The sequence below is a fragment of the Scyliorhinus canicula genome, chromosome 3 (genome assembly GCF_902713615.1).
Source record: "Scyliorhinus canicula chromosome 3, sScyCan1.1, whole genome shotgun sequence".
Lineage (NCBI taxonomy): Eukaryota > Metazoa > Chordata > Chondrichthyes > Carcharhiniformes > Scyliorhinidae > Scyliorhinus > Scyliorhinus canicula.
This window is the reverse complement of record NC_052148.1, coordinates 170,598,013-170,624,464: the sequence shown is the minus strand read 5'-3', so window position 1 is coordinate 170,624,464 and position 26,452 is coordinate 170,598,013. Positions and strand designations below refer to the sequence as shown.

Sequence of the window (26,452 nt, the reverse complement as noted above, 5' to 3'; positions counted from 1 at the left end):
GGATCAGACTCCGGGGCGGGGGGGGGGGGGGGGGGGGGGGGGGGGGCCTCAACGACGGCCAGGCCGGTGATCGGGGGCTACCGATCGGTGGCCGCGCGCGATCTAGGGGGGCCTACCTTCTTCCGTGCCGGCCCACTGTGTGGCTCCATGTTGAGCGGGCCCGGCGCGGAAACGGCCACCGTGCACGTGCGCGTACACTTGGATGGCAGTGCAGGGCCGTGTATCAGCACCGGGGCTGCGTGAAGCACTCTGGTGCCATCCTGGCCCCCTGTGGGCTTCAGAATTGTTGGGCCAAGAGGTCCGTTGACGCCAGTGTGAAACACTCTGGTGTGTCTGCTGGCGTCAACACTTAGCCGCGTTTGTGCAGAATCCTGGCCCAGATATTTCGACACAGCTTGATGTGCCAACATTACGCCAATGGATGTGTAGGTTTTATATTGTTCTGAATTACATCTTGACAATCTTGAGACTTTTCTACACTTCACCTGTAAATATTTGTGTACAGTAATTGCAGCCTGTACACAGTGTCTACTCTCCACCTCTTGAGGAGACCAGAACAAAATCCCAGAATTCAGAATACTACAGTGCAGAAGAGGCCCTTCAGCCCATTGAGTCTGCACCGTGCATGAAAGGCCCTGACCTGCCCACCTCATCCCACTTGCCAGCACATGGCCCACAGCCTCGAATGTCATGACGTTGCAAGTACTCATCCAGGTACTTTTTAAAGGATGTGAGGCAACCCGCCTCTACCACCCTCCCAGGCAGTGCATTCCAGACCACCACCCTCTGGGTAAAAATGTTTTTCCTTAAATCCCCCCTAAACCTCCCACCCCTCACTTTGAACTTGTGTCTCCTCGTAACTGACCCTTCAACTAAGGGGAACAGCTGCTCCCTATCCACCCTGTCAATTCTCCTCATAATCTTGTACACTTCAATCAGGTCACCCCTTAGTCTTCTCTACTCCAAGGAAAACAACCCAAACCAATCCAACCTCTCTTTATAACTTAAATGTTTCATCCCAGGCAACATCCTGGTGAATCTTCTCTGCACCCCCCTCCAGTGCCATCAAATCATTCCTATAATGTGGTGACCAGAATTGCACACACAACTCCAGCTGTGGCCTCACCAAAGTTTTATACAACTCCAACATTGCCTCACTGCTTTTGTAATCTACTTGATTGATTGATTGATTGATAAAAGCGAGTGTCCCATATGCCTTTTTCATCACCCTATTAACCTGCCCTTTTGCCCACAGAGATCTGAATGGTAGGGAAGCCACATGTTCTTCATATTAAGGTCCTTTATTTAAACCTGTTCTTGTTAATCTACACACAGCAAAGTAGATGGAGAAATGTTTAGGCTCAAAACAGACTCCGTGATCAAACTGAAGAAACATCTATGCTATAGCAAAAGCTAAACAGCAGAGGGAGACAGCCACACAGTACTACTGTACCACCTTTGTAAGAAGTATTATCACAGCAACAGACTTGAGGCTGATTATCACATTGGCCCATAACATCCTGATTCCCCAGCGTCACATTTAGGGGGTACACCAATGATGCACTGGGGAATCTCTCTAAGAAGTTCCCATGAATTCCCCAGCAATTGTCCAGAATCACTAACTTCCCCTGCGCAATTGTGCCGGGCTGGGAACCATTTGAGGAAGAGATTTCAATCACTAACTTCGAATGGTTCTGCCAGTTTTATCCTGATGGTCATTCTGAAGGAGCTAGAAGGAAAATATCAGTACCAACCTCAGAGTAACTATTTAAACTTGCAGACTGAGCCTCGCACAGGACACCCTGCACATACAGAACCCCCTAAGCAGATCACCCCACCACCCCCACACTGCCTCCATCCTGATCTAACCCAGCCCCCTTTCAATCTGACCACACCCCCCCCCCCCCATGGCCCAACACCCACCCCATTGCCCAACATCCCCCAATCCAGCCTGACCCCTTCCAAAGACCTGATAGCCCCATCAGCAAACTGCCCACTGACTTGACACCCCCTCCTAGCCTGACACCCCCCTCCTCCGCACCAGACCAACTCCTTGCGTGATCTGAACGATCCCCCCCCCCCCGTCCGACCTGACCCCCTTCCCGCAACCCAACCCCAACCGACCACACCCTCTCGACCCTACCTAGCTCTAGTCCCAACGGCCCAACAGCCCAACCTCACGCCCTCCCCTCCAGGGCCTGATCTGCGCCGCCCCCCAACCCATCCCCACGGCCCAACTCCACCCCGCCCAGCCTGACCACCTACCCCACCCCCACCCCCCGAGCTCCACACCCATACAGGCAATTCCCCCTTCCCTCTCTCCCCCACCCCCATTTCCCATCACCCACCTCCACCTTCCCCACCACAGCCCAACTGACCTCTGCTCCCCCGCCTGTCACTTGAAACATCTCATTTACGGCAGCTGGTGCCGTAATATGGGGACGTTCCTTTCTTCCCTGCGCCCCAGTTACTTCATACAGATGCAGCCGGGGTGCGTTTTGCTGTTCCTGCCTTACCTAGCCTGAGTGAGGAAGGTTGGGCGAGGCAGGGCTGTGGAATTTCAGTCAGGTTAAGTGTTTGCAGAATGACAATCCATCGGAGATTGCCACTCCGAGGAAGATACGGGCCAATATTAGCTTATTTGAACCTTGTAGTTCTTCCCAGCCTTGACATAGAACTTTTTTCATACAATTTACAGTGCAGAAGGAGGCCATTCGGCCCATTGAGTCTGCATTGGCTCTTGGAAAGAGCACCCTACTTAAGCCCACACCTCCACCCGATCCCCGTAACCCAGCAACCTCACCTAACCTAAGGGCAATTTATCATTGCCAATGCACCTAACCTGCACATCTTTGGACTGTGGCAGGAAACCGGAGCACCTGGAGGAAGCCCACGCAGACACGGTGGGAACATGCAGACTCCACACAGACAGTGACCCAAGCCAGGAATCGAACCTGGGACCCTGGACCTGTTAAGCAACAATGCTAACCGTGTGCTACCGTGCTGTAAAGTATTACCTTTGTTACATTACTCAATGCACAACTATTGTACTCCCATGGTTTGGAATGGCAAGGTAGAAATACAATTGTGCAGTTCCTTTTTCTCTTTAGTCTGCTTGAAATAATTTCTTACCAAACTGACTTGCACCAATAAACTCGGTTTCATTTCTTTCAGCATGGTTCTTAATGTAGAGGACTGGTACAAAGCTGGAGCCGTACAGTAAACCTGCACACATAGCAAGACTGCAGCCACTGAGAAATAATATAAGAAAACAAATTAGGCAAGGATCTGAAAACAAAGTTGATGGAACCATCAATTCACGAGACACATGCTTTCAGATATGAACAGTGGTTTTAATCTACTTACTTCAGACGGGCAACGCCTGTTACCCGTTGAACTCTCGATGAACTCAGGCTGGCTCTGGACACGGTTATTTATACCGCAGTCTAGGGAATCGGCGGACCGGCGTCGGGCCGGCATCGAGTGATTCGCGCCTGGCCCGGCAATTCTCCAGCCCGGCGTGGTTTGAGAGAATCCCACCCCTTATCTTCTTCAGCTCCAGTCTAAACTCCTCCCCCTAGCTTAAGAGCCAGTGCAATTCATAGTACTGTTACTTAGCTCCCTCTAGTGGCTAGGCTTAATATAACATTAACTCTTCATTTGCTGTACATTTGTATAATGTCACAATAGGAACCAGGGTGATGGGGTCGCCCCAGGTTTGATGGTTTGACAGGAAGGCAGTTCCTTCCCCAAAAAGCAGGTTCGTCAAAAGCAAAGGTTCGGCAATGCCCTCGGACAGGCAGGCTCGAGAAAAGTTGGCTCTGTACGTGTACGAATATCTGCTTCATGTCGGGGCACAGAGGTCTGCACAGACCTTCCTCTCAGAGATACGATGGGAGAAAAATATTACATTAGGAGAACCTCCTGGGTTTTTACACTCCTGGTGGTGTGTATTTTGGGACCTTTACTGTGCAGCTCCTGAAAGGCGAGACACATGTGAACATTCAAGTGAAGCAAAAGCCTTCCATGATTATAATGCGGCAGCTGCTCCAAGTCCAGTGCTCCTCCCAATTCCTCCCAATGGTGGGATACCAGGAGGCCCCATTCCTCCAGGCTTCTTTCAGGGACCTCCAGGGTTCTCAGCCCTCGCCACATACACAGCCGCCTCCTCACAATCCTAACAACAAGATGGGACCCCACAATCAGCCTTTTATGTCACCACGATACGCAGGAGGTCCAAGGCCCCCCATCAGAATGGGAAGCCAGCCCCCCCGGTGGTGTTCCAGGTGCGCAGCCATTGCTACCCAACACATTGGATCCCACACGACAGCAAGGGAATCCTGGTATGGGTGGACCAATGCAGAGAATTAATCCTCCTCCACGAGGAACGGGCCCAATGGGACAGCAGTCTGATCCTTGGTTATCGTAGCAGAACTATGGCGGGTTAATGAGACCTCCAACCGATTCAATAGGTCTAGGCATAGCTGGAATGAACATGGGCCCGGGAGATGGCAGACCATGGCCTAATCCTTCCAATGCTAACTCAATTCAATATTCCTCATCATCTCCCGGTACATATGGGGGGGGGGGGGGGGGGGGGGGGGGCCCTGGTGGTGGAGGTCCTCCAGGGACACCAATAATGCCAATTCCAGCAGATTCAATGAATTCCAGTGACAATATGTAAACAATGGGTAAACAGTGCCGCCCGGAGGAAGCCGATCAAATTTCCCGCTGGGGCCTGGCTCCGAAGGACCAATGGGTGGAATGGGAGGAATTGATGTACTTGAACTGCATTTCAGAATCACAGAATAATAATAATAATACGGTGCAGAAGAGGCCCTTCGACCCATCGGATCTGCACTGACACACAAGATACACCTGGCCTACCTACCTAATCCCATTTTATGGCGCAGCACCAATTTCGAGAATGGTGGAGGGGGAAGGGTTGTTGTCGGTTGCCAGATGGAGCAGTTATTGAGCTTCATCCAGGAGGAATTTTGCCAGCAAAGGAAGGAGGTGCACAGCGACTGGTCGAAGGTGATTGAGGGAGCAGTGGCAACTCTGCGAGGGTCGCTGGACTGGGTGGAGAACTGCCTTGATGTGCCAGGGGCGGTGATACGCAAGGTGGAGAAGGTGGTGTCCAGCTAGAGCGATCATATTGTATCCCTGGAGGTGGAAGTGGGGATCACGGCGGGTGAAGGTGGAGAAGCAGGTGAACAGGCCCAGACGGCAGAACATGCATTTGTGGGTCTGCCAGAGGGCGTGGAAGGAATGAGTACCACAAAGTACGTTTCGAGGATGTTGGCTGTGCTAGTTGAGGAGAAGGTGCTGGACAAGGCCCCAGAAGTGCGCAGGACTCACAAGTCCTTGAGGCAGAAGCCGAGAGCAGGGAAGCTGCCACAGACAGTGATTGTGCGGATGCCCAAGTTCATGGATAAGGAGAAGATTATGAGCTGGGCCAGGGCAAAATGAGACTGCAAATGGGAGGGTGATTGAATACGGATATACGAGGACATTGATGCGGAGCTGCCGAAGAGGGATTCAACAGGGCCGAGGCAGCGTTGCATTGACAGAAGATCTGCTTTGAGGTGCTGTGCACAACGAGACTTTGATGGCCAGGAGTGCTATTTTGAGACTGCAGAGGCGGCAAATGACTTTATAAGGGACCATAAACTGTGGGAGAACTGAGGGTTGGTGTGGGATGGAGGGGTTAAGTCTACAAAGTTGGGTATTATTGCTGTTTTGTGTCGCCAAAGGGGGTGGGAATTTATTTGGGAGCTGTAGGTTTGTAGGGGGGGGGGGGCAATCACATTCCCCCTCCCCTGCCTTTTGGCATGTTTTTTTGGGAGGAGGGGATTTGTGAATTTGGGTGTTTCTTATTCATATATGGAGTGTGTATGACAGGGTCCAAATTGGGATGATGTTGAGTTTGCAAAGGGTTATTGGGAGTGATCCCAGACTTAGACATGCACCAATTGATTATGGGGGGAGATTTTAATGGTGTAATGGAGCCGAAGGTGGACAAGTCGAGCCCCCAGTCAACAGCAAGGTCGAGGATGGCGAAGGAGTTGGGAGGGTTTATGGAGCGTATGGGGATGGTCGATCCGTGGAGGTTCAGAAACTTGGCGGGGGGGAAGGAGTACTCCTTCTCACACGTGTATAAGGTGTACTCTAGAATCAATTTCTTTGTGCAGAGTCAGGCAGTGCTGATGGGGGTGGTGGGGGCGGAGTACACAGAATTGTGATTTGGGCCTAGGCGCCACATTGGCTGGAAATTAGGCTCAGTTCGGGTCAGGTGCAGAGGCCGGGGTGGAGTTTAGATTCGGATCTCTTGGCGGTTTGTGAAATGGTGAGACTGGTGTTTAGGATTAATGTGGAGCTTAATCAGAATGGGGAGGTGTTGGCAGCCACGTTCAGGGAGGCATTAAACGTGGTTGTTCGAGGGGAGATTATCACATTTATGGTTCACAGGGAGCGGAGGCGGAGAGAGGAGCATGGAGGCTGCTGGACGAGATGGTTGAGATGGATAGGAGATACTCGGGGGGGGGGGGGCACAAAGGAATTGGTGGAGCGCAAGATGTTGCAGGGACAGTTTGATAAGTTGACAATGGGAAAAGCAGTGGGGAAGCTATGGAGGGCGAGGAGGGTGCAGTATGAGTACGGAGAGAGGGCGAGCCACATGTGGGCCCACCAGTTGTGGCGGCAGGCAGCACAGAGGGAAATTCTAAGGGTGCGGACAGAGAATGGGGAGGTGAGGGCGGAGGATAAACGAGGTGTTCAGGGGGGTATTATGAGAAGTTGGACAAGACCGTGTTGGGCGGAGAGGAGGGGGATATGGGATGCTTTTTGGACAAGGTGGCATTCCCAGAGTTGGAGGCAGAGAAGAGACAGGTGTTGGAGGAGCCGCTGGGGCTGAGGAGGTGATAGAGAATATCCGGGGAATGCAGTCGGGGAAGGCTCTGGGGTTGGACAGCTTTCCGGTAGTGTTTTATAAGGTGATTGTGACAGAGTTGGCCCCTCCCTTGCTGGGGATGTTTAGTGACGCAGAGAAGAGGGGGGAGTTGCCACAGACATTGACACAGGCGTTGATTGCACTGATTCCGAAGAAGGGGAAGGATCCGCTGGAGTGTGGGTCATACAGGCCTGTCTTGCTGTTGAACACAGACGTGAAAATACCGTCAAAGGCTTTGGCAGGTAAGATGGAGGGATATGTGCCTGGTGTGGTTTCTGAGGATCAAATGGGTTTTGTGAAACGTTGACAGCTCTCCAGCAACATCAGGAGGCTGGTAAATGTAGTTATGACTCTGTCAGGGGCGGGCGCCAGAGTTTATTATTTCTATGGATGTGGAGAAGGCCTTCGATCGGGTGGAGCTGAGATACTTGTTTGAAATTCTGGGAAGGTCGAGGCCAAAGTTTGTGGTGTGAGTGAGTCTGTTGTATGTGTCCCCAGTGGCAAGCATGTGCATGAATGGGATGAGTTCACCAGGTATTAAACTGCACAGGGGGACAGGGCAGGGGTGCCCGCTGTTGCCGCTGTTATCCGCATTGGCAATTGACCCTTTGGCAATGGCCCTTCAGTGGTTTGCTAAGTGGCAAGGGATTGTGAGGGGGACAGGGAGCACTGGGTGTCGTTGTACACAGACGACCTGTTGTTTGTGTCAGACCTGATGGAGTGCATGGGCAGGATCATGGACTGTTGAGAGAGGTTTGTGGCCTTCACCAGGTGTAAGTTAAATGCTGAGAAGAGTGAGGTGTTTCTGGTGAATGTGGCGGGGTGAGAGGCCAATTTGGGGGCATTGCCTTTTCCGGTAGTGAGGGAGAGGTTTAGTTATTTGGGGATTCAGGTGATGAGAGAGTGGGCCATGATGCACAGGTGGAATTTGACAGTATTAGTGGGGGAGGTTAAGGGGATTTTAATAGGTGGGATAAGAGGGTGCAGGTGATCAAGATGAATGTGCTGCCAAGGTTCTTGTTTGCCTGTCAGACCCTCCCGCTCTTTCTCCCTAAAGCCTTCTTTCGGAGGGTTCAGGCATTGACCTTGGAGTTCATATGGTCAGGGAAGGTGCCGAGGGTGAAGAGAAGCTCTGTGGCAGAGGCAGAGACAGTAAGGGAGGTTGGCGCTCCCGAACCTGCTGTATTATTATTGGGCAGTAAACGTGGTGAGGGTGAGGCAATGGGGTAGTTGGGGGGAGGGGAGGGGGGGGGTATGATGGAAGAGGAGTCCTGTAGGGGATCAAGTCTGAGGGTCCTGGTGACGGCTCCACTGCCGTTAGCTCCAGGGAACCGGGGACGTTTGAGGAGCCCGATGGTGCAATCGACAGTTAGGGTGTGGAACCAGTTGAGGAGACATCTTAAGTTGGAGGGATGTCGGTGCTGATGCCACTGTGCGGGAACCTCAAGTTTAAACCAGGGGAGATGGCTGGGATGTATGGGAAATGGAGGGAGGCGGGGATGGATGTTCCTGGAAGAGAGGTTTGTGGGACTGGATGAGCTACAGGAGAGGTTTGAGTTGCCGAGGGGGAGTGAGTATAGATATACGCAGGTGCGGGACTTTGCGTGGAAAGAGTGGAGACGGACCCAAGCTGCCAGAGTACACACTGTTGGTCTTGGATGAGCTGGGGTAGGGCAGGATTGGAGATATATGTGGATGGTTGGGGGAGCAGATGGTGAGGATCAAGACCAAATGGGAGGAGGAGTTGGGAAAGGAAATAGGTTGGGGACTGTGGTGCGAGGCGATGCGGAGGATAAACTCAACCTCCTTCTGTACGAGGGTGAGCTTGATTCAGTTCAAGGTGGTACACAGGGTACACATAATTCTGACGAGGATGAGTGCGTTCTTTTAGGGGAGGTGACCAATGGGTGTGAGAAGTGTGGGCGGAGGCTGGCAAACCATGCGTATATGGTCTGGGATTGCGAGAAGCTGGAAAGATACTGGGAAGCAGTGTTTGGGACGTTATCTAACATAGTGGGGGTGGAGGTCAGGCTGGACCCAATGGTGGCAGATTTTGGGTTTTGTAAGTGCTGGAGCTTCTGGAGGGGAAAAAGGCCGATGTTGTGGCCTTCGTCTCTGTGATTGCCCGGCGAAGGATCCTGTTGAACTGGAGGTCAGATACACTGCCGTGTTTGGCTGGGGGATTTGTCCGACTTTCTCCAGTTGGATCAGGTTAAGATCGAGTTGAGGGGGTCAGCGGAGGGCTTTGGGGGCACGAACAGCAGTGGGGGCTGTTCATGATGCTGTTTGGGGAGCTGTTCATCATGGGGGAGAGGGGAGGGGAGAGGATAAAAGGGAAAAACATTGTACAAACTGTGGACTGTGATTTTATGGATTGTGTATTTTATATTTTGCTGTTGTTACATGTATTTGGAATAAAATACCCTTAAAAAAGATGTTTTATCTGTGCAAATTGTTATTGCTGATGATGCTAGGAGCTAACTCATTGAATTGAAATAAAACAGCTCTGCTATAGTAGCAACAACTGAGTGAAGTTGAAGTTCCTTTGTCCCTCGTACTGTGTTTGAAGTACCAACTATGCTCTTCTATATTCCTGCCATTGAGAGTGATGCAGTTGCATATTAGATCAGTAGCATCAGGAGATAATAGGAATTCAGGACAGGTTAAACCATGGTGAAATAAGAAAGGAAAGAGAACTTCAAGGATGAATCAAAATGTCAGAACTGTTTCCATCTAGTACAATGCTTCTTTCACAATGTTTTCCTTTAAGAGCAAAGAAATAGGAGCTGGAGTAGCACGTTTGGCCATTCAGTGGTGACTGGCGATCAATAAAATCATGCCTAAAGAGGTGACTTAATTGAGGCAGACAAGATGATCAGAGGATTAGATAGGGTGGACAGTGAGAGCCTTTTTCCTCGGATGGTGGTCTAGCATGAGGGGACATAGCTTTAAATTGAGGGGAGATAGATATAGGACAGATGTCAGAGGTAGGTTCTTTACTCAGAGAGTAGTAAGGGTGTGGAATGCCCTGCCTGCAACAGTAGTGGACTTGCCAACACTAAACGCATTCAAATGGTCATTGGATAGACATATGGACGATAAGGGAATAGCGTAGATGGGCTTTAGAGGGGTTTCACAGGTCAGTGCAACATCGAGGACCGAAGGGCCTGTATTGCGCTGTAATGTTCTATGATCTACGTCCATGTACCTTCCACCTCGGCTACATATTCCTGCATTATCCCCATATTCCTGAAATCCATTAGCGTCCAAGAATCTATCTATCTCAGTCGTGAATATACACAGAGACTGAGTTTCCACAGCCCTCTGGGGTAGAGAATTCCAAAGATTCACAACCCGAGAAGAAATTTCTCTTTAACTTAACCCTAAATGGTCAACCCCTCTTCCTGAAACTATAATTTCTTGTTCTAAATTCTTCTGCCTGCGGAAACAGTCTCTCATCACCTGCCCTGCCAAAACCCTCTTATTTTATCACAGAAACGTATCTCTAATTACCATAGGTCCAGCCACTTCAAGATGAAGGACCCCAGGAACATCAGAAAGCTCATCGGCCTCAGGGGCATCAGGACCTTCAGGGGCCTTGGGAAGCCTGGAAAGCTAGGGGCACGGGGCCTAAAGAAGCAGCAAATCTTGGGAGATGCCAGGTTATGGGATTGATGGTGGGAAGCTATTCCTAGCAAACAGCTTGTATAAGCCCTCAGTAACTTTCCAGATTTGAGTGAGAAGCAAGAGAAGCTTCACCTAGCAACCTGTCTGAGACATCTGCAGCATCCTGCTGAGGAAACTGATGCCTACTGATACAGGGAGCCAAGCTTTCCACTGCCTCTCAACTTCACTGCAGCCCGTATTTAACTCCTCCCACCTCCCCATAACCCTGAAATATGGCAGAATGTCTGCAAGAGCATCAGGGATGTCTACTTTACACACACAGTTCACTACAGCCTCACCATTCCCAAGCAACATAGATAATTTGCAAACCATGATTGACCTGCCTTGCAGCAATGGATTCCCTTTTCTGATATTCCTCACATGAAATAACTCCTTAACTTCCTTGTATGACTTTGGAACTAATCTTAAACTGTTTTCCATTGTACTAATTAACTAACCAGTAGAAATGATCTTTCAGTACATCCCACCACAAAACCTTGAATGTCTCTATTACATTTCCTCTTAACTTTCTCTGGTCTGGTGAATACAGTCTTCATTTTTCAAGTCCCTTGAATTTATGTTGCACCTTTTCTATGGCTTTAACATCATTCCTATGATGGAGTGTGAAAATTATACATAGTTCTGGGGCTAAAGGAACCTCACACAAAATATGACTTCCTCACTTTTGTATATAAAAACTCAGAATTACAATTAGAAGTACTCTATTTTCAATTCCATATTTTAACAAATGCCAATCGTTCCAGTGGCAGCACGTAGGGAGAGATTGTGCATTGGGTAGCTCCTGCCAGGGTATTTGTTTCTTGGACCTTTCTGCCCACTTTCTGGGGTGCTCTAGTGGAAAAAACCCATCCATCTGAAGACGTAAGGAGCCTGTATCTGGAGAATGTCAGAAAGGCTGGAGGGAAGACGATGCCGACGGGGAAACGTTGACAGACTCGGAGGCTTCACGTGGCTCCTCAGCATAAAAAATGGCGAAGGCGGATTGGCAGCTGAGGCCGCTCCTATCGGGCATGCTCGCTGACATACTGGCAACAGAGTTTGATGAACAATTTGAGAAACAGTGGAAGGTGAGGTCCGAATCCTCCGAAAGATGATCAAGGAGGCACTGGGTCCCATCCGAGAGTCGTCTGATGTAATCTCAGACTATGCTCCGCATTTGGTAGACTTGGTGTCGGAGTCGGTCCCGCTCAGCCCCACCGTAGAGGTTGGATGCGGCATTATTGGGGTGGTTCAGCGATCCGAATCCCATATTGGGGCAGATGGAGGCGAGATGGGTAGGGGCTCTAGTTTGGGTTCGCTGGTAATGGCCTCGCTGCCATTTTTTCTGGCGAGATATTCTTTGAACCCAATCGTGGCACCTACTCTAAGGATATAGAAGCAATTTAGGCAGTATTTTAAGCTTTAATCCATGTCATTGCTGGGTCCGCTCTGCAATAACTATCTATTTAAACCCTGGATAAAAGCAAATTACTGCGGATGCTGGAATCTGAAACGACAGGGAAAATGCTGGAAAATCTCAGCAAGTCTGGCAGCATCTGGAGGGAGAGAAAAGAGCTAACGTTTCGAGTCCGATGACTCTTTGTCAAAGCTTTATTTAAACCGTTGAGATTAGACGCTACGTTTATATTGTGGGGAGGAAAGGGGCTTGAAGGATTTGGGGATTTATTGAGGGATGGTTTGGGAGTCTGGAGGATCTGTTGGTAAATATTGGGCTTTCTGGGATGAATCTGTTCAGTCACCTCCAAATTCGGAACTTTATGCGAAAAGCTTTTCTCATTTCCCTTGGCACTGCCATCCTCCCTGCTGGGGAGGCCCTAGCCAGGTCTGTAGGGGATTATTTCAGGTATCTACAGGCAGGTCCTGTTGGTGGAGTGAATGAAGTGAAAGTGAAATGGGAGGGGGAATTGGGACTTATTTTGGATGAGGAAGTGTGGAGTGAGGCCCTTTCTAGGGTAAACTCCACGTTCTTCTGTACACGGTTCAGCCTGTTCCAGCTTAAGAAGGTACATAGGGCTCACATAAGGCGAGGGTACGTGTTATTATGCTGTAGAATTATTTTACTTACACCAGTTTTTTTTGTAGTGGATTGAGTTTATCAGTCCAGCAAGCATCTCCTTGTTTAGTCGCAGTCTCCTCTGATGATGATGAAGAAGGCTGTCAAAAAGATGAAGGTAGGGTAGCCATTCACATATTCCAGATTTCCTTTCCTTTTCCCTTAATACTGTATTCAGAGAAAACTGAAGCCTCTTTGTATTACAAGATCACAGCTGTGCGAGAAAACACTTTTTCCAGAGCAAAATAAAATGACCTAATGGACTGAAAACTAATTCCAATATCCATAATAATCCAGCATTTAATCCTGTTTTAAAATTCATTATTCCGTTGCATCAGAATTGGAACTGTAAATAGTAGACAAACATACCAAATACGTCATACATGCTCTGTTTAATAGTGGCTTGAGGATCTGAGCATATCAGATTTTAAAGGTCAGATTACTTTAGACCTCAGGTCCACTTTGAGTCACTGTTTTACTAGGGAGCACGGAAAATGTACAATTTCCATTGATCACTGCTCATCTTTGCACGCTAAAACGTTACAATAACACAATTATAATATACTCTTCTGCAAGTAGGGTTCTGTGACTAGGGTTGCCAGCTCTCAGCAGACCTAATCCTGGAATTAGGTCACATGATACCAATTTACAAATTATATTGTATGCAGAGGGCTCCCTTTACTTAAAAGCTGGGAGTTCTGGAAATAAGATGGTCACCCGGGAGCAGACAAACGAAGTGCACAGCGTGCAAACTACAACTGTGAACTGCCAGAGTAATGAGCGCCTGGGAAAGAATTAGTCTGTGGGACACCGAGAGACAAGACTTGCTTTCAGCACAGGGAGGATGCAAGCAGGAGAAAGAGTATCGGGATATATTTAGAATTGAGAGGGACAGAACAGACACTGGGAAGGCAATGATCAGGTGGAGAACCTTTTGTTCAATCAAGTCTAGAGGAGTTTCAAAGTTGTTGGAATTGGTAGAGTGCTGTTGAGGGCAAATTAATTCATGGAATCATAGAATAGAATTGTTTGGTGTAAAGGGACATGTTGAGTTGTGGGTGGGGCCGACCATGTAGACAATGTGGGTAAGAATGTTGTGAGAGTGTTGTGAGTTTTTGAATTATTTAGACTGTAGATGATTGTGCATTCAAAGTATTGTCTTGCATCTTTGACTTTGTCTCCATATATATGTTTTTGGAACCCACCTCTTCATTCACCTGGGGAAGGAGCTGTGCTCTGAAAGGTAGTGATTCGCAACAAACCTGTTGGACTTTAACCTGGTGTAAGACTTCTTACTGGATAGGAGGAGTGTTCGAGATAATGTGAGTCCTTGATTTTCAGCCAGAGATAAGTGTTGTTCACCTTTTAACTGCAGGCAGTGATCAGACAGGCAGAGATCATCAGATAGGCAGTGATCAGCAGACAGGCAGTGATCAGCAGACAGGCAGTGATCAGAAGGCAGGCAGTGATCAGAAGGCAGGCAGTGATCAACAGATAGGCAATGATCAGACAGGCAGTGATCAGAAGGCAGGCAGTGATCAGCAGACAGGCAGTGATCAACAGATAGGCAATGATCAGACAGGCAGTGATCAACAGAGAGGCAGTGATCAGCAGACAGGCAGTGATCAGACAGGCAGTGATCAACAGAGAGGCAGTGATCAGTAGACAGGCGGTGATCATTAGACAGGCAGTGATCAACAGAGAGGCAGTGATCTGCAGACAGGCAGTGATCGGTAGACAGGCAGTGATCAACAGAGAGGCAGTGATCTGCAGACAGGTAGTGATCAGCAGAAGGGCAGAGATCAACAGACAGGCAGTGATCAACAGACAGGCAGTGATCAACAGACAGGCAGTGATCAACAGACAGGCAGTGATCATCAGACAGGCAGTGATCAACAGAGAGGCAGTGATCAGAAGACAGGCAGTGATCAGCAGACATGCAGTGACCAACAGACAGGCAGTCAGCAGACAGGCAATAATCAGCAGACAGGCAGTGATCAGACAGGCAATAATCAACAGAGAGGCAGTGATCTGCAGACAGGCAGTGATCAGTAGACAGGCAGTGATCAACAGACAGGCAGTGATCAGCAGACAGGCAGTGATCAGCAGACAGACAGTGATCAACAGACAGGCAGTGATCAGCAGACAGGCAGTGATCAGCAGACAGGCAGTGATCAACAGACAGGCAGTGATCAACAGACAGGCAGAGATCAGAAGACAGGCAGTGATCAGCAGACATGCAGTGACCAACAGACAGGCAGTCAGCAGACAGGCAATAATCAGCAGACAGGCAGTGATCAACAGAGAGGCAGTGATCAACAGACAGGCAGTGATCAACAGACAGGAGGTGATCAACAGACAGGCAGTGATCAGCAGACAGGTAGTGATCAACAGACAGGCAGTGATCAACAGACAGGCAGTGATCAGCAGACAGGCAGTGATCAACAGACAGGCAGTGATCAACAGACAGGCAGAGATCAGAAGACAGGCAGTGATCAGCAGACATGCAGTGACCAACAGACAGGCAGTCAGCAGACAGGCAATAATCAGCAGACAGGCAGTGATCAACAGAGAGGCAGTGATCAACAGACAGGCAGTGATCAACAGACAGGAGGTGATCAACAGACAGGCAGTGATCAACAGACAGGCAGTGATCAACAGACAGGCAGTGATCAGCAGACAGGCAGTGATCAACAGACAGGCAGTGATCAACAGACAGGCAGAGATCATCAGACAGGCAGTGATCAACAGAGAGGCAGTGATCTGCAGACAGGCAGTGATCAGTAGACTGGCAGTGATCAACAGAAGGCAGTGATCAACAGACAGGCAGTGATCAGCAGACAGGCAGTGATCAGCAGACAGGCAATGATCAGCAGGCAGTGATCAGCAGACAGGCAGACATCAACAGACAGGCAGTGATCAGCAGACAGGCAGTGATCAGCAGACAGGCAATGATCAGCAGACAGGCAGACATCAACAGACAGGCAGTGATCAACAGACAGGCAGTAATCAGCAGACAGGCAGTGATGAGCAGACAGGCAGTGATCAACAGACAGGCAGTGATCAACAGACAGGCAGTGATCAACAGACAGGCAGTGATCAACAGACAGGCAGTGATCATCAGACAGGCAGTGATCAACAGAGAGGCAGTGATCAGAAGACAGGCAGTGATCAGCAGACATGCAGTGACCAACAGACAGGCAGTCAGCAGACAGGCAATAATCAGCAGACAGGCAGTGATCAGACAGGCAATAATCAACAGAGAGGCAGTGATCTGCAGACAGGCAGTGATCAGTAGACAGGCAGTGATCAACAGACAGGCAGTGATCAGCAGACAGGCAGTGATCAGCAGACAGACAGTGATCAACAGACAGGCAGTGATCAGCAGACAGGCAGTGATCAGCAGACAGGCAGTGATCAACAGACAGGCAGTGATCAACAGACAGGCAGAGATCAGAAGACAGGCAGTGATCAGCAGACATGCAGTGACCAACAGACAGGCAGTCAGCAGACAGGCAATAATCAGCAGACAGGCAGTGATCAACAGAGAGGCAGTGATCAACAGACAGGCAGTGATCAACAGACAGGAGGTGATCAACAGACAGGCAGTGATCAGCAGACAGGTAGTGATCAACAGACAGGCAGTGATCAACAGACAGGCAGTGATCAGCAGACAGGCAGTGATCAACAGACAGGCAGTGATCAACAGACAGGCAGAGATCAGAAGACAGGCAGTGATCAGCAGACATGCAGTGACCAACAGACAGGCAGTCAGCAGACAGGCAATAATCAGCAGACAGGCAGTGATCAACAGAGAGGCAGTGATCAACAGACAGGCAGTGATCAACAGACAGGAGGTGATCAACAGACAGGCAGTGATCAACAGACAGGCAGTGATCAACAGACAGGCAGTGATCAACAGACAGGCAGTGATCAGCAGACAGGCAGTGATCAACAGACAGGCAGTGATCAACAGACAGGCAGAGATCATCAGACAGGCAGTGATCAACAGAGAGGCAGTGATCTGCAGACAGGCAGTGATCAGTAGACTGGCAGTGATCAACAGAAGGCAGTGATCAACAGACAGGCAGTGATCAGCAGACAGGCAGTGATCAGCAGACAGGCAATGATCAGCAGGCAGTGATCAGCAGACAGGCAGACATCAACAGACAGGCAGTGATCAGCAGACAGGCAGTGATCAGCAGACAGGCAATGATCAGCAGACAGGCAGACATCAACAGACAGGCAGTGATCAACAGACAGGCAGTAATCAGCAGACAGGCAGTGATGAGCAGACAGGCAGTGATCAACAGACAGGCAGTGATCAACAGACAGGCAGTGATCAACAGACAGGCAATGATCAACAGAGAGGCAGTGATCTGCAGACAGGCAGTGATCAGTAGACTGGCAGTGATCAGTAGACTGGCAGTGATCAACAGACGGGCAGTAATCAGCAGACAGGCAGTGATCAGCAGACAGGCAGTGATCAGCAGACAGGCAGTGATCAGCAGACAGGCAGTGATCAGCAGGCAGTGATCAGCAGACAGGCAGACATCAACAGACAGGCAGTGATCAGCAGACAGGCAGTGATCAGCAGACAGGCAGAGATCAGCAGGCAGTGATCAGCAGACAGGCAGACATCAACAGACAGGCAGTGATCAGCAGACAGGCAGTGATCAGCAGACAGGCAGTGATCAGCAGACAGGCAGTGATCAGCAGACAGGCAGTGATCAGCAGACAGGCAATGATCAGCAGACAGGCACACATCAACAGACAGGCAGTGATCAACAGACAGGCAGTGATCATCAGACAGGCAGTGATCAGCAGGCAGTGATCAGCAGACAGGCAGTCAGCAGACAGGCAATAATCAGCAGACAGGCAGTAATCAGACAGGCAATAATCAACAGAGAGACAGTGATCTGCAGACAGGCAGTGATCAGTAGACAGGCAGTGATCAACAGACAGGCAGTGATCAACAGACAGGCAGTGATCAACAGACAGGCAGTGATCAACAGACAGGCAGTGATCAACAGACAGGCAGTGATCAACAGACAGGCAGTGATCAACAGACAGGCAGTGATCAACAGACAGGCAGTGATCTGCAGACAGGCAGTGATCAGTAGACAGGCAGTGATCAACAGACAGGCAGTGATCAGCAGACAGGCAGTGATCAGTAGACAGGCAGTGATCAACAGACAGGCAGTGATCAACAGACAGGCAGTGATCAACAGACAGGCAGTGATCAACAGACAGGCAGTGATCAACAGACAGGCAGTGATCAACAGACAGGCAGTGATCAACAGACAGGCAGTGATCAACAGACAGGCAGTGATCTGCAGACAGGCAGTGATCAGTAGACAGGCAGTGATCAACAGACAGGCAGTGATCAGCAGACAGGCAGTGATCAGTAGACAGGCAGTGATCAGCAGACAGGCAGTGATTAGCAGACAGGCAATGATCAGCAGACAGGCAGACATCAACAGACAGGCAGTGATCAGCAGACAGGCAGTGATCAGCAGAGGCAGCGATCAGCAGAGGCAGCGATCAGCAGACAGGCAATGATCAGAAGATAGGCAGTGATCAGCAGACAGGCAGACATCAACAGACAGGCAGTGATCAGCAGACAGGCAGTGATCAACAGACAGGCAATGATCAGCAGACAGGCAGACATCAACAGACAGGCAGTGATCAACAGACAGGCAGTAATCAGCAGACAGGCAGTGATCAGCAGACAGGCAGTGATCAACAGACAGGCAGTAATCAACAGACAGGCAGTGATCAGCAGACAGGCAGTGATCAACAGATAGGCAGTGATCAACAGACAGGCAGAGATCATCAGACAGGCAGTGATCAACAGAGAGGCAGTGATCTGCAGACAGGCAGTGATCAGTAGACTGGCAGTGATCAACAGACAGGCAGTGATCAACAGACAGGCAGTGATCAACAGACAGGCAGTGATCAGCAGACAGGCAGTGATCAGCAGACAGGCAGTGATCAGCAGACAGGCAGTGATCAGCAGACAGGCAGTGATCAGCAGGCAGTGATCAGCAGACAGGCAGACATCAACAGACAGGCAGTGATCAGCAGACAGGCAGTGATCAGCAGACAGGCAATGATCAGCAGACAGGCAGACATCAACAGACAGGCAGTGATCAACAGACAGGCAGTAATCAGCAGACAGGCAGTGATCAGCAGACAGGCAGTGATCAGCAGGCAGTGATCAGCAGACAGGCAGTCAGCAGACAGGCAATAATCAGCAGACAGGCAGTGATCAGCAGACAGGCAGTGATCAGCAGACAGGCAGTGATCAGCAGAGGCAGCGATCAGCAGACAGGCAATGATCAGAAGATAGGCAGTGATCAACAGACAGGCAGTAATCAGCAGACAGGCAGTAATCAGCAGACAGGCAGTGATCAGCAGACAGGCAGTGATCAGCAGACAGGCAGTGATCAGCAGACAGGCAGTGATCAACAGACAGGCAGTGATCAACAGACAGGCAGTGATCAGCAGACAGGCAGTGATCAACAGACAGGCAGTGATCAGCAGACAGGCAGACATCAGCAGACAGGCAGTGATCAGCAGACAGGTAATGATCAGCAAACAGGCAGTGATCAGCAGACAGGTAATGATCAGCAGACAGGTAATGATCAGCAGACAGGTAGTGATCAGCAGACAGGCAGTGATCAGCAAACAGGCAGTGATCAGCAGACAGGCAGTGATCAGAAGATAGGCAGTGATCAGCAGACAGGCAGCGATCAGCAGATAGGCAGTGATCAGCAGACAGGCAGTGATCAACAGACAGGCAGTGATCAGCAGACAGGCAGTGATCAGAAGACAGGCAGTGATCAGCAGACAGGCAGCGATCAGCAGATAGGCAGTGATCAGCAGACAGGCAGTGATCAGCAGACAGGCAGTGATCAGCAGACAGGCAGTGATCAGCAGACAGGCAGTGATCAGCAGACAGGCAGTGATCAGAAGATAGGCAGTGATCAGCAAACAGGCAGTGATCAGCAGACAGGCAGTGATCAGAAGATAGGCAGTGATCAGCAGACAGGCAGCGATCAGCAACGGGTGAAAATCAGGGGGGTTTCTAAGTTCTTCTCTTGGGTTAGGAGAGCTGTACCCAGCAAACCAATTATCAACACAGGTGATTCCTGGGCAGAGGATTGATAACTCTTTGACAAAAAGCCAAGAAGACTCGAAATATTAGCTCTGTTTTCTCACCACCGATGCTGTTGAATGCTGAGTTTGTCCAGCATTTTCTCTATTTCGCATTCCAGTAAATGCAGTAATTTGCATTTATATTGATAACTCCAGTTGTGAATTGTAAATTGGTATAAATTGGTCTGTGCAAAGCGAACAGTCACTGGATGTCCCTCAAAATATGACCGTCTCGTGTTATGAGACACGTTTAATTATTTAATTAGCAGGTATCAGCCTAATGGAGATGATTCGCCCCAATGTACTATAATGTCAGGTTGAAAAACAAATTACTGCCGATGCTGGCAATCTGATAGAAAAACGAGAAGTTCTGGAAATCCTCAGCAGGTCAGGCAGCATCTGTAGAGAGAGGACCAGAGTTATGGGTGTGATTCAGCCACCGCATTGTGCCTGGTGCAGAGTCGGGTGCAACGAGTGAATCCCAGGAGAGCCCCAATTTGGGTTTTGTGACTGGAGTCGGGCCGTTGACGAGTCACCCGACTCACTACGCCCGGTGTGATCTGGACTGCGCCCTCGCCGGGCTTGATCCAGATAATAATTTTTAAGTGAGCCGTAAGGCTTATTTAAATATCCCGACGCTGCATTCACCTGGGGTCCGGGTGTCAATGACTCCATAGCAAGGCCTCAACCGGGTGCCGATTAGTACTGGTTTCCACAAACGTGGACGAGGCATGATGGCAGCTTGGAGGATCTCAGAAGCAATTGGAGTTCCTCGGGTGATCGGTGACAGGGTGGGGTTGTACCATGGTACTTCCCCTGGCACCTGTGCACCCTGGTAGTGCCATACTGCCAGTGCCAGGGTGCCATGTGGCAGTGCCAGGATGCCAGGGGCACTTCCCAGGTAATTGACTGGCAGTGCCAGGGTACCCAAGTGCCCTGGTCCTGTGGGGACCAGGCCTTTGAAAGGAATGGTGAAGGGGGCATGGGGGTAGGATGAATTGGGGGTATGATGGGGCCTAATCAAGGTTGTGGGGGAGAAGGGGGGTCCTGAAAGAGGGGCCCGAAAGAAGGGACGGTTGGGCCTGAAAAGGGGGGTTACCTCAGCAACCCCATAGCGGGATGTCCTCTCTTGGAGGGAGTGGGGGTAATGCACATGTCTGCGGGAGGTGTCAATGCCAATAGGTTGGAGGTGTGGGGGACCTTCAGGCTCACTTAGAGATTGAGGCATGCTTTCAAAATGGTGCACGGTTTCTGAGGAGTCAATGCCACCGGCACGTTCAGCTCCCCACTGCTGGAAACATTTTGAGGTGCGAGCTAGACCAGGGAGAAACTCTCCAAGGCCCCCAAAAAATGACAAAGCTGGATTCTTCCACCCCATTCACCACAAGGTCGCCATGGGTGGGACCATGTAAGGTCCATTGACACCGGACGGACATTTCCGTTTGCCAGGCAGATACAGCCGGAGAATCCCACCCTAAGTGTGGGTGAATCCAGGTCTGGAACGCACCCAAAAACCCAGAGGGAAACACCCCGCCAAACCCGCCCAAAATGACACGTTAGAAATTTTTGGGGTGAATTGTGCCCAATATTTCAGGTCGTGAACTTCCATCAGAACTGGGGAATTTTAGAAATGAAGTAGTTTTTCAGAAAGGAGTGGATGGGACAAGGATAAAAGGAAGGTCTGAAGGGTGATTAAGTGACAGAAGACTTTGTCTTACAGGAATGGAAATGGGGCAGGAATAGAAACAAAAAATATCAAATAAGTGACTAGAGCATGTGTGGTACTGTCTGAAAATGAAAACACAAAAAAAGCAGAAACATGGAAAGAAAAGGAAACTAAGTGGTGATGGAATGGAGTTGGGGGGGGGGGGGGGGGGAGAAGGGGGACACACCCGAGTTTAGAGTCTGAAATCGGTGAGCTCAAAGTTAAGTCCGAAAGGCTGAAAAGTGCTTAAGTGAAAAATGAGGTGCTGCTCATCGAGCTTCGGGTTCACATAGCGATTTGGGATCAGCACTGGAAGGCAGCAGAATGGCATTATCCTGTTATATCTGCCTACACTGCTTCCTGAAGAAATTCTGGGGCTTTTTATTTCATAACTTCTTTTGTTTTGCACTGAAAAATTAATCTAACAAGCTGCTCACTCATACTTTTGTCCATTTGCCAAACCTGTAAGGCATCCATTTCCTTGTCCTGTATTAAGGGCGATTTTTCTTCTGGTGTTGGTTCTTTACTCTCAGTTTTCACAAAAATAAGAATTCCAGCACTGAAATGAGTTAGAATAAGTGAATTGAAACCTGTTATTATTTCCTCCTGCAAAGACCTTGACCTGGATTTTGCAGTAAGAACTATGGTGTGGCTAACACTGTTATTAAAGATTAAAAGTGACAGCGGGTTCTGATAACTGCACATGTGCAGTTAAATACAGAAATCGGGAGGTTGCTGTCCGAGTTGCCTCACTGCTCCACAAGCTTCGCTACATCAGTATCTCGCTGGCGGATTTTGTATTCAAATAAATGGAAAGGCCTGAAGCTGTGGTACTTGCCTACTGAAGATACAGAAAAAGTTAAGGCTGGTTCATTCCAATGTAGGTGAATTGTTAGTGGTGTGATAAGTCAAGGATAAGCAACTTCTCTGGCCCTGAAAATTAATGTTTACAAGTGTGGACTCTCATTCATTCATATTTCAATTATTATTTATTTCTGTATCTTTTATTTCACTCTCTTGCCTTCCCACCTTTCTTTCCTTCCCTCTATTTCACTTTCTATACACAATTTGATTTTGAATTAACTATCTAAATGTGCACTTCCCAGTTCAGACTCTGAGTGCTGCAGGATTCATCAATTCAATTGGTTAATGAGATGGTTGATTTTCCCTGTTCACACAGTCCAGATCCATCATTGAGCGATGTAGCACCAAAGTGGATTTATAATCACGGTGGGTTTCAGTGCAAGAATCCATAAAGGGTCTCTAGATGTGTAATGAATAGCTAGGGCAGGCTGACTGCAAAATCCAGATGCCATTCTCCGACATTGAATGTAGCAAAAATACATTATCGATTCCAAGGCATGACTTACTTTAATAATGTCACTTTTAATATTAACAATCTCCATATTTTTAAATTGATTTACAATCTGATTTGCCTACACAACGCATAATAATTGCACTGGCTAAGAACTACTTTGAAACTTATCAAAGCAAAATGATAAAGGCACTAATTCCATCAGCCTGTTCATATTATGAATAACGTTTTGCTAATATTGACAGCTCTGGTCATTTTTGAAACTTTAGAGGTATCTGGATAGGAAATCCCTGATCTAGAAATGTTTTAATTTCACTTCCTTCATATTTTTCCTGCATTACAAGAGTGAATGCTTATTGGCTGTAAAACACTTTTTCCAGATGTCACAAAAGGCAATATATAAATGCAAGCCTTTCTTCCACCAGAAAACATGGTGGGTACATACAGGAAGTATCTAATCTTCACCTGCGTAAGTCCCCTTCACTGCCCCCCCCCCCCCTCCCCTCGTCCACACACCCTATCACACCCCAAAGTCACAGGATCAAAAACTTATTTTAAACGAATAGCAGCCCAAATACACTAGCACTGAATGCAAAGATGATACAAAAAATGACAGAGAGGGAAGCGACCTCTGGTTCATATAGTTATTTGGAGAGACTAAGGAATCTGGAGCTGTCTCTGTGTACAAAGTAGGTTAAGAGAAGATTTGATAGAGGTGTTCAAAATCATGGATGTTTTTTTTGATAAGAGTTAACAAAGACCACTTTTGCAAACGGCCAGTAACTACGAGACAAAAGAATCTGAAAGAACATCACTAAAGTACCTTCAAAGTGAAGCTTTAAAGCAAGAAAAGCATCTTGCATTTCAACTTGATACAAACAGATTCTTTATACTATTTGAACTATTGACCACTGTTAGTAAATTGCCATTACCACTTTGGTTACAAGCCGTTCTGTTTAAAATAGATTCCAACCTCTGTGCATGATGTGGAGATGCCGGCGTTGGACTGGGGTGAGCACAGTAAGAAGTCTTACAACACCAGGTTAAAGTCCAGCGGGTTTGTTTCAAACACTAGCTTTCGGAGCACTGCTCCTTCCTCAGGTGTTTCACCTGCGGAAGGAGCAGTGCTCCGAAAGCTAGTGTTTGAAACAAACATGTTGGACTTTAACCTGATGTTGGAAAACCTCTGTGCAGACAGCTTTATGTGGGGACAAATATCCCTTCAATGCCAATACAGCCCTGTACATCTCTGAACCTGCCAGTTGTTACCTTAAAGCTGCCAATGCTGTTCCAATATAGTTTAGGATGGGACTTGGAACTTTTTGTACATCCAATCCAAACCAGCCAAACCTGAAGAAAGACCATTATAGACATCTGATCGCATTAAACAGTTGGTATCCTCTTTTGTATATCACTGAATCACAATATAATAGAGATAATAATATATCTAGTTAAAGAAAAGCAACCAGCAGTTTAATGTAAAAGCAAACTTTTGAAAGCAATGCAATCTATTTCTACGTAAACATCGTCAACATAGAATATTTAAATATTTCAATTTCCCAGAAATAGCCTTCAGGATGGTATTAACCCAAAAAATGTTAGAATTTTATCATCTTCCTATCTTTACAAGACTTGTTGGACTGTTATGAGTGTAATATCTTTGGACCAAAACAGACCAGGGCGGGATTCTCCGCCCTGCCTGCCCCGTTTTCCGATGTGGCGGCCCCCACAGGCAGCAGGTTCCTCCATTCCGACAGGCAGCCAGTGGGGTTTCCAATTATGGCTATCCCACGCCGTTGGGAAACCCAAGGGCGAGGGTGCGTTGCCAACAAAGCGGAGGATCCCGCCCACGGGGAATTCCGTGGTATTAATTATACAGACCTGCTTCTGAAATAAGCTATTAATATTGAGGCATTGTATAGGTCTGTTGAGGCACATCGCACCATCGTGTGAGATGGCTTCACTCCAGGACACTCTCAGTACCCAGACTCAGAAACTACAGATTGAGTGAAACAAAGTATATCAGTGAGCTGAACAATGCCAGATGATATTTAATGAAGCCAAGTGTAAAGTGTTACACATAAAAAGGAGCATGGAGGAAGCTCATGCAGTGATGCCAAAAGGCTATTGCTGGAACACTATGCAAATCTGCACCAGGTACCCTGATAGCTGCCATGACTTCTTCATCCTTTGAGAATTTCAACTTCCGAAGGTGTTCCCTTCTTCAACCAGCCTCAGTGGCTAGCTTCTGGAGCACATGAGCTATCCACTAAAGACTTGGTTGATGATCTAACTGAAGAACCCCACCTGGGAAGCACAGTTGTGGCACAACAGGAGCCATGTCACCACCAAGACAATAATAATAATAATAATTGTGCTCTTTAGATGCAGTTCAGGGGCTGGATTCTCTGTAGTTGGGATTATGTCCCCACACCATCGATAAAAACTGTGGGCCTTCAATCCCGACGCTGGGTCACTGTCTGTGTGGAGTTTGCACATTCTCCCCAAGTCTGCTTGGGTTTCACCCCCACAACCCAAAGATGTGCAGGGTAGGTGGATTGGCCACGCTAAATTGCCCCTTAATTGGAAAAAATGAATTGGGTACACTAAATTTATTTATTTTAAAAGTAAGGATATAAAAGCAAAATATGGCGGACGCAGGACATCTGAAACACAAACAGAAAATTCTGGGAAAACTCAGCAGGTCTGGCAGCATCTGCGGAGTGAGAAACAGAGGTTGGAATTTTCCGGCTGTTCACACTGGCGGGATCTTCCAGTCCCTTCAATGGTGCACCCCTGCCTGGGCTTCCCGGCAGCAAAGGTTATATTCAATGGGAAATCCCGCTGACAACAGATGATCCAGCTGTCAGCCAACAGTGAACCACCTCCAGCAACACAAAATATGTGGTGAGTTGTGTGATAGATCCCACCCAGAGTCAACATTTTGAGTCCGTATGAATCTTCTTCAGTTAAAAGAAGTCTTCTTGGGTCACTGTCCGTGTGGAGTTTGCACATACTCCCTGTGTTTGCGTGGGTTTCGCCCCCACAACCCAAAGATGTGCAGGCTAGGTGGATAGAACACGCTGAATTGCCTCTTAATTGGAAAAAATGAATTGGGTACTCTAAATTTATTTTTAAAAATAAGTCTTCTTTTCAAGTATGAAATGGGAGCATTAAGCTAAGCTTTGTTACTGATATCGACTCAGAGTGGCGTGGTAGTTAAACATTTGTTTCAGCTCTTCCTGTCAAAAAATTACATAGAAATACCGCAAATGCAATTGCTACAATGTGTTTCTTTGCACCAGCATTGCCGAGCAGTCTGTTAATGATATGCAAGCATCATATATATTTTGGTGCACTTTCCAACATATTTGAAGTGTATTGTGATTCTTTTCCATGTTTCCTCATTTCTCAACTTGTCAGTGTTTATCATTTAGTTTTATCCTAGGGATAGAATTTCCATAGATGTTCCATTGATCAGCTGCTGTAGCTTCAGCAAGGCCAGTGAGGAGGCTCATCGCCCACCCAAGCCAAGCCTGAATATCCACTGCCTCCACACCCCGATCCCACCGACATACA

The 26,452-nt window shown here is 48.4% G+C and overlaps 1 protein-coding gene and 1 pseudogene across 4 annotated transcripts in view; one reads left to right on the top strand and one right to left on the bottom strand.

The window, feature by feature from the left end:
• Positions 1-26,452, bottom strand: part of LOC119963121 (transmembrane protein 144-like) — a 123,114-nt gene that overhangs the window by 31,410 nt on the left and 65,252 nt on the right. For all 4 annotated transcript variants that reach the window (XM_038791741.1, XM_038791739.1, XM_038791738.1 and 1 more), the window contains 4 exons: positions 24,143-24,223; positions 22,021-22,117; positions 12,705-12,793; positions 3,133-3,251 (listed from right to left, as the gene is read on the bottom strand). In XM_038791741.1, coding sequence (XP_038647669.1) covers positions 3,133-3,251; positions 12,705-12,793; positions 22,021-22,117; positions 24,143-24,223 — 386 coding nt within the window. The remainder of the gene's footprint in view (positions 1-3,132; positions 3,252-12,704; positions 12,794-22,020; positions 22,118-24,142; positions 24,224-26,452) is intronic.
• Positions 4,092-4,812, top strand: LOC119963585 (annotated as a pseudogene).